At 40.5% G+C, this 12431-nt stretch overlaps 2 protein-coding genes across 2 annotated transcripts; one reads left to right on the top strand and one right to left on the bottom strand.

Annotated features, from left to right (window-relative positions):
* Positions 1-546: 546 nt before the first annotated feature.
* LOC125672442 (epididymal secretory glutathione peroxidase-like) lies at positions 547-3082 on the bottom strand. Its single transcript, XM_048908700.2, has 3 exons — positions 2767-3082; positions 1871-2106; positions 547-1352 (listed from the first exon to the last, which is right to left on the bottom strand). Exons 1-3 carry the CDS (start codon positions 2987-2989, stop codon positions 1092-1094), a joined length of 720 nt encoding a protein of 239 aa, XP_048764657.2. The 5' UTR covers positions 2990-3082; the 3' UTR covers positions 547-1091.
* A 4139-nt stretch (positions 3083-7221) lies between these two features.
* Positions 7222-10842, top strand: LOC130053776 (uncharacterized). Its single transcript, XM_056161340.1, has one exon. It carries the CDS (start codon positions 7222-7224, stop codon positions 10840-10842), a length of 3621 nt encoding a protein of 1206 aa, XP_056017315.1.
* Positions 10843-12431: the final 1589 nt, after the last annotated feature.

The raw sequence follows: 12431 nt of genomic DNA, 5'->3' as shown, positions 1-12431 counted from the left end.
TTTTATCTACATATTTTGATAATTGTTAACGCCCGCCAGGAGCGGTCGGTTAGGTATGTGGTAGTGTGTTTTTGCGAAGCTGAACTTTACAAAAATACATTTAGTATTAAACTAAAAAAAAAAACCCAGAACAGATCATTAATGGAAACATTTTTCTTGGAAGTATCATCATGCGATACTGTAAGAGAGTCTGAAGTGCGGGACTATTCCCATGCGATATTGTAAGAGAGTCTGAAGTGCGGGATTATTCCCATGCGATAAGGAAAGTATCATCTAAAGCAAAGACAGGCATAAATAATAAATACTTTGTATGTTTTTTGTGTTGAACAAGTCTGCACATTTCAATTAAACTTGGCACAGTCAACCATTAAGTGAAGGGGGTTTTCAACTTTGTACAGTTCAGGGAGCATGTCCTCTTGCAAAAGGGAGATAATAGACAATTGTGGTAAGATAAGTGGTTTGTAGCCGATTTTTGACGCTTGTGTCCATAAGTCTCCTGTGGTTAATAAGCAAGCTCGTAAGAACTAAAAGCAATTTACAACAATCAACATTTGTAATTTTTAATACATTTGGCAACCTTTTGTTACAAAAACACAATGTCATTTATTATAAATGGAAGCATGGCTGCAATGAACTCGCTCACAACAAATCGTGTATAAAGTCTAGCAATTATTTAAGGTGCAGTGTTTTAGATTTTCTAACACTACGAATGAAACTGACGACGTACGTAAGCATTTAGGAATGCATGACTGAATGACTTAGCACGCTATCAAAGCATCTTCCTGTGAGTTTTGAAGATACTTGTCATGATCAGTTCATTACATAATAGTTAGAAAATCAAAAACATTAAATAGCATTTTTACTATCGAAAGAGTGTACTGAAATGGAGATTTATTACCTTATGTGTGGAATTAAATATTGGTTCAATTAGTATAGACTATGTTCTTGTTTCGGACATAATGCAGATTTGAATTATTGACCTAGGTATCAAATTTCATTCAAGAGAAATCATTAAAATTTAACCAGATGAGAGAATCCTATTCTGTAACAATTAGTCGACGTTCTATAATAGAAGCAAATTATGTCGATTTCTATTTCTTTGGATATTTTGTTTCTAGTAAATGTAGTTCATTTTCGACACAGGAGCTATTGCAGGAATTGGGATACATAAGCATTTTGGAGATGTTCAGGATGTCCATTGGTTCCACCACGGATAGAAACCGGAATACAGGCACTCCGTTCCTATCTATCAGGAATTTCTCGAAGTTCCACGCGACATCACGTGTCTTAAATTTGGACCAAAAACATTCGTGCGGAGAAAATTTGGCTTCGTCTGGAAGACGACATCTTTCCTATAAAAAAAAAGATGTCTCATAATTACATTGTAGACGCATTGCAGTGTATAATGGTATTGTATAATAGTTACATTATATACCGAAATTAGATCAGGGTCGGGATTGTAATGTCAATGAGACTAAAAATAAGAATCCGTTATTTTTCAGTTTTAAACCGTCGTGCAAAGCAGTAAAGATAAATTTAACAGAATGATTAAATAAAAATATGCAGTGTGGGATTCTTTTCAGGTTAAATGTAAGTCTGGACTAGGAAAACGACACGTCCGGAGTTAATACAACCAACACTACCATTTAACAAGGTAACTGTGTTATTTAAAGTAGCAATTCAAACCAGCATCATTTACCCATTATCTTTATTCTACGGAAATGTCACCAGCCATCACCACTATCTCAGTCATTTCCGTCCGAAGAGGCAACTCAAAGAACCCCAGGAAATGCATAATTAAAATCATTTTTTATATTTCAATTTGAATGTTGGTTATAATTACATTTGTTCATGCTATGGCTTTCGATACCTTTAAATACGTGTATACTGTTGATTCCTGATCTCCGTTCACATTGCCTATGCCCATTATATCGAATGAAGGATTAAAACCGCTTCCGGGACGAACATATTTCAAACCATTAAAGAGCTCCGTTTTGTTGGCTGCTGGTTCCTGGTGGCCAAACTGGTTGCAAGGAAAGCCTAGAACTTTGAGATTTTTGTCATATTTGATGTATGCATTCAACTGGTGGTACTGATAGGTGAACCCTGAAAAGTAACACAGGAGGTGTGTTTAATGACAGAATAACAAGTACATGTAATACGAATAATTCACTGCAAAATTTCAATTTTCTTATCAAAAGAAAAGTATTGACCGCCTAGATAAATCTTGAATTCAGTAATGGGAAACATTGGGTTTTTACTTTACATCTAGTGAAGCTTTTTTATTTGAAGATTGTATCTGTCATTCTGATGCGTCAGCTTGTGATAAGCATATATACAGCTATAAAGGTAAAATAAGAATGCACAGAGGATGATGTTGGACACTTGGTATTGATATTTTAAAACTAAGAGTACAGTTATACAAACCCATAGGACATTGACATTTTGTATGTACACGGGAAAAACGAATAACGGATATTCAGTGCGGTACATGTAATGCGGTAGTCTTTCTGGATTATGTACATGTAATGAAAATCTGACATCTACAACCAAGTTAGTCATTTAGCAGCGATTTTATCCACGTTATAGAAATGTAAATGATTTCCTCAAACTACTGAAAACGACAAGTGAAAACATCCTGCTGTTTTTCTCTAAACTCGAGCTGAATCAAAAATAGCATAATATACGGAATGAAAAACGATTTCCTAGACTGATATTGATCTGGCCAAAATTTGCCGTCATTATTTGTGTTGGATTACAAATTACCTCAGAACGTAGCTAGATTTACCACCAAGGTTACGTTCCCTGAAAACTCCTGCAATGTGCGATTATTTCCATCCAAGTCGGCAGTCTCTAAGTCATAGAAACTTCTGTCGTTCGGAAGTCTATCACATACAGAGTACAACTTCGCACAGTTTACAGGTGAAAGAAAAGACACCGTGATTAAGGAAACCACGACGTGATTCATGCCAAATGTAGTCCATGCCATGTCGCCAACAGACAACACTCACAGCAACTGTTACATCTATTTAAATGGTATATATAAACAGCTGTTGTCATCCGGGCTATCATGGCTTGTTTCGTAATTTTTCGTTGGGGTTCATTAGAGGTGATTTTTGTGTCTCTATTGAAGTTTGAATGTGTTATCCCATACGTAGGCCTCAGGACGGCATCGTCATTGTTTGTCTTTATTGCTTTTTGTCACCGAGAAACTCATCTTGACCTAAAGGTGTGTTATACAATTTGTTTGTGTAAGCATGTCTGGCTTGCACGTGAAATTCATAGCTAGTGAAACCCAAAGATGTATCGCTTTAAAATAATTACTGATAATATGAAAATGTATCTATACAGATTTCTAATAACCTCGGTCTATTAAGATCAAGAAAGTCATAGAGACTACCAAATAAAAGGAATAATTAAAACTATATACATCACACATGTTGGAAACTGCGAAAGCACAGTGTAATGTTCATACATTTGTACATGTACTAGTAATATAAAAGTGAAGATTATGAAATAGGTTTTGGTTCAAATGTGTTAGAGTACAATAAACCCAACACCAGTGATAATTACAACGAAATTCAATTCCTTAAAGCATATTGGAATACATATATTCGTGGTAGATGATTTATTCTGCCCCCTGGGGAGGTTGACAATTAATGTATTATATCTGACATCTTTTCAAATTTTACCACATCTTTTTTTGGGGAGGGGGCAACTTGGTATCCTCTCATGTCGTTGATTTTCAGTTGCACGTGTACCACCTTGACGTGCATAACATGAAACATTGGAGAATCAATGGCATTCAACTCTTTTTCCTTAGGCAAGGTGCAAATAGGTTACATTTACTCTTTTCAGTAACTAAAGACAAAAGAAACCTGCATTAAACTGGCCTTCTTGTAAAATCCTAGATTGTAGAACTCACTTCAGAGGCGGGTCCGGAAATTTATTCTTGAAACTAATTTTCCGATAGTTGAAAGTTATTGTAGAATCATTTATCTAGAAAAAACTGTAGAGGCATGCTAGCAAACTTTTAAAATCATTTAATTGTTGTTTTGGATCAAAACCACTTGTCTCATATAGCATGGTTCCAATCTTATTTCATTTTTTAGCTTCGTTTTCAGTTCCAGTAACTTTCGCTGTTCCGTTATGTGTTTCCCACTCCCCTAGTAAAATTTACTATACTACAAAATGATCGATAAGATGAATGATAATACCTCTAATTTTTCCTATATGAATATATATGTTCCGAATGGAATCATGAATATGCATAACAATTTCAAATTAACTGGTCCCCGTATCCTAAGAATGAAAATGTGAAGATAACGAACTGTGATCAATCTCTTTATTCCTATAAGGATTACAAAATAAAGAGTTGGGCAAACACGGGCCCCTCGATATACCAGGCGTGGAATTCGCTGCTTAAGAAGAGTAAGCATCTCCTGTCGACCGGTCACACCCGCCGTGAGCCCTATATCTTGATCAGGTAAACAGAGAACTCCGTAGACAAAATCAAAATGTAAAGAAAAACCTAACAATTGGTATGATTAATTGATTATTGTTTAACGCCCCTCTCGAGAATATTTCACTCGTATGGAGACGTCACCACTGCCGGTGAAGGGTTGCAAAATTTAGGCCTATGCTCGGCGCTTATGGCCATTGAGCAGGGAGGGATCTTTATCGAGCCACACCTGCTGTGACACGGGACCTCGGTTTTTACGGTCTCATCCGAAGGACACCCCCCCCCCCCCATTTAGTCGCCTCTTACGACAAGCAAGGGGGTACCGAGGACCTATTCTGACTCGGATCCCCACGAGATAACAATTGGTATAAAATAGGACAACATTCTACCTAATTCAAATTGTATATGCAAAGTACATTATACCGACCAAAGAATTTGCGAAATAGCGATTGTTGAAACCCCATGTAACATCGTCTTACTTGTCAGTAGCCTGCCTCAATTCAAAATGTGACTATTCGCAGAACATGCTAGTAGTATAACCCGACTAGATGGGTGGTTCAACTGAGTGCACTTTTGAGGTCAAAAGGTCAAGTTTTAGAGTGCATTCGAGAGCGGGCGTAGGGTTCGCCGAGCTAGGGTTTCGCGCGCCGAGGTAGCGCGTGCTAGGACTGCGCGTGCCGAGGTAGCGCGTGCTAGGACTGTGTGTGCCGGGCTAGGACGGTATGAACTTGGGAGAGCGCTATGAGATAGGAGCGCGTGCGGAGCTATGACGCAATAATGGGAAGAAAAAAAAATCGATAACACTTATGTCGAGATCGCTATGACGAGGCCCGAGCCGTGTTTTATCGGTGTTTTAATCCTCAGTGTTTGATTCCTTTTAAATTCACAGTGTTATTAATAAAAAACGCATGATTTAAAGTTTACACATTTATTAAATGAACAATTTGCACACAATTTACTGACCTCGTCTAACAGCTGACAGAAAATATATAGTGTTAGGTTTCATTTCTCGGAAACGCGGCTATTTCGTAAACAATGAACTCGGCTATTTGGTAGTTTTATAAAACGGAATTCGATTAACAATGTAAATAGTTTACACATTTATTAAATCAACAATATGAATAACAATTTACTGACCTCGTCTAACAGCTGACAGAAAATATATAGGGTTAGGTTTCAATTCTCGGAAACGCGGCTATTTCGTAAACAATGAACTCGGCTATTTGGTAGTTTTATAAAACAGAATTCGATTAACATTGTAAAACAATGCAGAACAGCTGTGAGGAAAAAAAAAATGTACTTTACCCCACTGCCGCATTACATGACGTCACAATGAAAAATACATCATGATGAAGGTCATGACGTACATCTCTACATTCCTTTACGATTAGAAATGTCAAAATATTTTTTCGTTATTTACCACCGCTGCCAAACGATAAACCGCATTCGTGTAAAAGTTTATGTCAAATGGGTTATATTAATTCTCTTTGATATTGAAATATTTTCAATTTCTTCTTTGTATAACATACATGCTAAAGTAATAGCCATATTATATTGTGATCTTGATATTGCCCCTAATCTACACGTATAGAGACTTTCACAATGAACTCATTTGTGAAATTCCGTACATACAAATTTCATCATTGGTACAACACTCCGAGGTTTTTGAGTGAAAGATGTTTGATTTATGTAACATGTGAACTTCAGTGCAAAAGGAAAGTTAGGGGAGTAAGTTGTGGCTTCAACAGAAAACATATTTTTCAGGCTAGATTCAACTTCGTATATGCAAAAATTGCCGCATCTTACATATTCAATGCAAAATTTAGACATGTTACAAGTCACGATAAACTTGGTCTCATCACTTTTCAAATTAAGAAATTAATATGTTTTGGAGGGCGTGCGGAGCTATGACACAACAATGGGGAGAAAAAATCGATAACACTAACTAAAGTCGAGATCGCTATGACGAGGTCTGAGCCGTGTTTTATCGGTGTTTTAATCCTCAGTGTTTGATTCCTTTAAATTCACAGTGTTATTAATAATAAAAAAAACAAAAACGCGTGATTTAAACCGTGTTTTAATCCTCAGTGTTTAATTCCTTTAAATTCACAGTGTTATTAAAAAAAAAAAAAAAAAAAACACCGCATGGTTTAAACCTTGTTTTATTCCTCAGTGTTTGAATCCTTTAAAACCCACAGTGTTATTAATAAAAAAACGCATGATTAAATGACTCTATTTATTAAATGTTATAATCTAATTAATTTAGAGTTCAAGTTATTGACGTTGTGGAACATTCTATATGACGCTGTGGCCGAGCTAGGCCTGGAACATTCTATATGACGTTGAGGAAAAACCTGCTTTTCGATGACGTCACAATAAGTATATAAACGCAATACACAATTCGCGTTGTCACTTTCATCAGCATGTCTGAGCGAATCCAGGATAGAGAGAGAGATAGAAGGGAGCAGCGATTAAGATATTTAGAACAACATCTTCACTTACATCGAGCGCGCGAATTACAACTCCGCAGACGGAATAGAGAGCGACTAGAAATTTTACAACAAGGTCGCGGATTACGAAATCAGCAACAACCTAGAAGGTTAGTGTCGGAATACTACCATATTCAGCTTGATAGAGATCGTCATTCCCGGAAATTCAAAGTGAAACAAAATGTCTACAACGTAACTTTTAGGCCCATTCCAGATTCTTCAATTATTCGGCGTTTATTTCGGGATTTACTTCAAAAAGTGAAATTACGGATGCAGTGTAACCCGAACGATTATGTAAGGCTCAACATTCGACACCCCGCTTTGGATTCAGACATCTGGGTCGAATTTACCCAGTCCAAAAACCTCAACGAGGAGAAAATTTTAAACAAAATAGAAGCCGTGCAGCAATCTAAGAAGGAATTTGTCATCACAGACGGATCTATGCAGCTGGATTTTTTCCACGTGAAATACCCCCAGGGGAGTGGCGGCGGCGTGAAGAGAAAACATCTGCACGTGGATAAGGAGAAATTCAAGACCTCCAAGAGAGCCATCGTTCGTATTAACAACCCCGACGATTCATTGTGTCTCCCTCGAGCTATCGTTGTGGCGCGACTTCACAGTCAAAAACCCGAGCATTCCGACCCAGAATGGGAGAAGAAATGGTTAAGGATGAGAAAAGGGGATACACAATCGCTCGACCAGAAACGACAGGCCTTAGCTCTCATGGAACTCGCCGGGTGTGCAAACGACCAACCGTGTGGGCCTCAGGAATGGGAGAAATTACATCAGGTCTTAGCTCCCGAGTATCGCTTGAAAATATTTCAATTTAAGACAAACACACAGCGATTACGATTAAACCCCATCTACAGAGGCCAAGGGAGCGGAAAATGTTTGAACATCCTGCTGGATAACGAACATTACGATACCATAACATCGATGCCGGGAGTGACGGAAAATCCATATTATTGTGATTACTGTGATATTGGATATAGTCACATCGAAGAGCACCGTACAGTCTGCCCTCACCGCTGTTCGTTTTGTTTGGCCGACACCCCCTGTTCCCCGGACGGCACCCGCACGGAATGCTCTCATTGTAAGGGATTTTTTAGAAATGCTGCGTGTTACCAGACCCACTTGAAACCTTACAGTAGCAATACCACGACAACCGTGTGTAGTTTAATGGGACGTTGCGACCAGTGCCAGAAATGGATGTCTAAGCAATTATTAAAGGGACACGCGTGCGGGGGAAAAACACAATGCCGCATCTGCAAGAAACTCGTCACCACCCCACATTTCTGCTTCGTTCAAAAGAAACCCAAGCCCAAACACAACAAGGAATTGAAAATGTACATTTATTTCGATTTTGAATGTACACAGGAAAACGGAATTCACACCCTTAATCTCTGTGTGGCCGAACGCGTGTGTCAACATTGCGACAGTTTAGACATTGACACGCGCTGTGATTACTGTCATGCGTTTGGATCGCAACGCCGCTTCGTATTTCAAGGCCCCGACACCTTAAAACAGTTTATGGACTGGCTGTTACAATCCGAGACGGACGAGAAGGGTAATGTGAGCTTCAAACACGATGAAACGACCGCCATTGCGCACAATTTCAAGGGATACGATGGGCAGTTCATCTTGAACTATCTGGTGCACACGGCCTGTATCAAACCTGCAGTCATTCTCAACGGCAGTAAAATCTTGTGCATGGGAGTGTTCGGCTTGAGATTCATCGATTCGTACAATTTCCTCCCCTTTGCCCTCGCCAAGATGCCCTCTGCGTTTGGATTAACAGAACTGAAAAAAGGTTATTTCCCTCACTTTTTCAACAAGGAACAGAACCAGAATTACGTGGGGCCTTATCCAGATGCCCACTACTACAATCCTGACGACATGTCGATCGCCAATCGTGCAGCCTTCTATACCTGGTTCAATCAACAGGCCGAGAAAGTGTTCGATTTCCAGAAGGAATTCTTGGCTTACTGTATCTCGGATGTGGATATTTTACGCCGTTGTTGTGCGCAATTTAAGGCGACACTCTACGGACTCGTCCGCGTCGACCCGTTTCAGGAATCAATAACTTTTGCCAGCACGGCTAATTTAGCTTATCGACGAGGCTTCATGACACAGGACACCATAGCCATCATCCCCAATATGGGTTACCAACCGTCGCGCCGCTACTCGGCCAAGGCCTGTCGCTGGCTCACCTCCCTAGACCGCAACATACGTCATGCTAAGAACGGGGGCGAAATTACCATAGGACCCTATACGGTGGACGGCTACGACGAGGAATCCCGCACCGTGTACGAATTTTACGGCTGCTACTGGCACGGGTGCCCCACCTGTTATCCGAATCTGTTGACGGAAACCCACCCCCATCGAGTCCAACAGACGTATCAATCCCTGTACGAGCAGACCTTGAAACGAGCCGCCGCCTTAGAGCAACAAGGATATACGGTAGTGAGCATCTGGGAACACGTGTTTGATCGTCAAGTCAAAAACAATCCGGAGTTACAAACATTCCTACGAGACCTCGATATTCAGGACCCCTTAAATCCCCGCGATGCCTTATACGGAGGTCGTACCAATGCCACGCGCCTGTATTGCGAGGAGGGTGACATGCGATATGTCGATGTGTGTTCCCTGTATCCTTACGTGTTGAAATACAGAGCGTTTCCCATCGACCATCCTCAAGTCATCACCAGCGATTTCGCCGATGTGAGAGAGTACTTTGGACTCATTCGTTGCCGCGTCCTCCCACCCCGAGGTCTGTATCATCCCGTACTACCCTACAAGACAGGCGGAAAATTACTCTTCCCCTTATGCCGAACCTGCGCCGAACATCGCAACTTAGGACCCGACGATCGATGCAGTCACACCGATTCAGAACGCAGTCTGACCGGAACCTGGGTGACCGTAGAAGTACACAAAGCTCTAGATCTCGGCTATCGGCTCGAGCGCATCCACGAAGTCTGGCATTTCGAAAAGACCAGCCAGGATTTGTTTCGATCTTACATCGACACTTTCCTGAAGATCAAACAAGAAGCTTCCGGATTTCCCGATGAATGTCAGACGCCCGAACAGAAACAAGAATACATCAGTGAGATCCGGCGCCGGGAAGGCATCTTCATGAACCTAATAGACATTGAGAAAAACCCCGTCCGTAGAACCATTGCCAAACTCTTTTTAAATTGTCTCTGGGGGAAATTTGCACAACGATTACAGCTACCACAAACACAGTATTTAACCGAGGAAGAAGAATTACAGAAAAAATTACAAGATGCCACTCTAGAAATCAAAGGAGTCGAGCTGCTGGAAAATCGAGATCACCCCGAAGCCGACATGATGCTGATCAATTATCAGGAAAAGGAAGAATTTTTAGAAGACTGTCCTTTTGGCAATGTGGTGTTAGCGTGTTTTACCACCGCACACGCTCGTTTACATCTCTACGAGACTCTAGAGCCTTTGGGGGATCGCGTCCTCTACTTCGATACCGACAGCATCATTTACCAACACGATGAGAGTCGGTTCAACCCCACCATCATCAACAGTTTAGGAGGCTGGACCGATGAATTGAATGGTGACCGCATCGTCAAATACATGTCGGGAGGCCCTAAAAATTACGCGTACGAGACCCAGGGCGGAAAATCAATGTGTAAAGTCAAAGGACTGACGCTCAATTATCGAGCTTCCAGGATCGTTTCCCTCACCACCTTAGAGAAAATGTTGAAAGGGGAGGAAGAAGAAGTCCACGTGCGTTACCCCCACTTTATTCAGAGAACACGACATCACGATGTTCGTACCATCCCCTTAGTAAAGAAATACCGCGTAGTGTACGACAAGCGACAGCGGGTTCAACATTACAACACTCTCCCTTACGGGTATTAAAAAAAACAAACAAAAAACTGTCCTGTTTGTAGACATTCCGTGGACGAGACTGCACGCATTTTTACTTGTTGAATAAACTGTATTTTTGATTTTGTAAATAAATTTTTTACTTGTAAATAAATATGTATGATACTCTAGAACTCGTGTCATTTATCAAGATGTATACCTACGAGACACTAGGGTCGTTTCAATTGAAACACGAATTTACTATGGTAGTAGCAGGTCCTTCCAAATCGGGTATAACGGAATTTGTGAAACAATTGGTACAAAATACGCAATGGATTTCACCCCCACCTGAAAAAATAGTCTGGTGTTACCGAGAATGGCAGCCGGCTTACGAATCATTACAAGAGTCGGTTATATTCATTCACAATATTCCCTCAGACGACGAGCAATTAGTCGCCGATTTCGGCACTCGTCATTTACTGATTTTTGATGATATGATGGGGGGGGGGGGGGGGGGGGGGAGGGGAAGGCCATAGAATCCATTGTGGATTGGTTTACGCGCAAAGCGCATCATCGTAATACCAGTGTCATTTACATCACGCAAAATCTCTTCGATCGAGCTGTGCAACATCGGACCATCAGTCTGAATGCCCATTATCTCGTATTGTTTAAAAATCCTAGAGATAAATCTCAGATCGGGGTGTTAAGTCGGCAATTACAAATGCCTCATTTACTATCGGCCTATGATGAAGCCACCCGTATTCCTCACGGGTATTTACTGGTCGATTTAAGTCCTCAGACCCCCGAGGAATTGAAATTAAGAAGTCAACTCTTTACCACGTTAGCCGTGTACATGGCTCCGAGAGTATAAATAATGACTCCTCGTGAGTAACCATTTCATTTCATTGTAACCTATCATCATGGGTAGAGTGGTGGTGGTGGTGGTGGAAGTATATAAAGAACCTAAAGCCAGAAATTATTCATTCACTTTTATGCATTCGCGCAGATAACATGATTGAATGCTCAGAGTGTCATGCTTTATTTTCCCGCAAAGATGCCATGATGCGTCATAAAAGACTAAAACACGGGGAAAGCGATAAGGAAGAGGATATTGACATGAGTGATGTCTCTCCAACACAGAGTGATACTGACAGTGACGCAGAGGAAGACAATATCGTCTTTCGCCAAATGGCACATAAAGCGCGAAAACATATTGCCGGAGAGTGGCAGAAGAGATACGAGAAATACTTGAACCAAAATATGTCAGAAAAGAAAGCTAGTAAGAAAGCAGACGAAAAGACCAAAGGAGAAACTTACCAACCGTTTAGAAAACTGTATGAGCGGTTCCTTTACGATCAGTATCAGTTGAAAGGAGACACAACGCATGAACAGGTGACGGACGCCATCGATGAATTTGTGTCCGACAATCATGGATTAAAGAAATCCATTAAAATGGCTCTTCGCAAACACAAATATTTACTTGAATCTTACCTAGATAAGTCTGACAATGATGAAGACGAGGAGGAGGAAGACGAAGAGGAGGAGGAAGACTAACCGATGCGACATAATCACACCTCTGTATAACGAGAAACACTGTCTTTAAAAACTGAATTCATTCAAAATTTGACCTGCATCTACTTGAA

The sequence above is a fragment of the Ostrea edulis genome, chromosome 4, assembly GCF_947568905.1.
Source record: "Ostrea edulis chromosome 4, xbOstEdul1.1, whole genome shotgun sequence".
Classification (NCBI taxonomy): Eukaryota; Metazoa; Mollusca; class Bivalvia; order Ostreida; family Ostreidae; genus Ostrea; species Ostrea edulis.
The sequence above is the reverse complement of the archived record's forward strand: the minus strand, read 5'-3'. Positions and strand labels throughout refer to the sequence as shown.

Bases quoted from the DNA above. Each gene is read 5' to 3' on its own strand.
- LOC130053776 (XM_056161340.1), top strand. From the start codon at position 7,222: ATGCAGTGTAACCCGAACGATTATGTAAGGCTCAACATTCGACACCCC.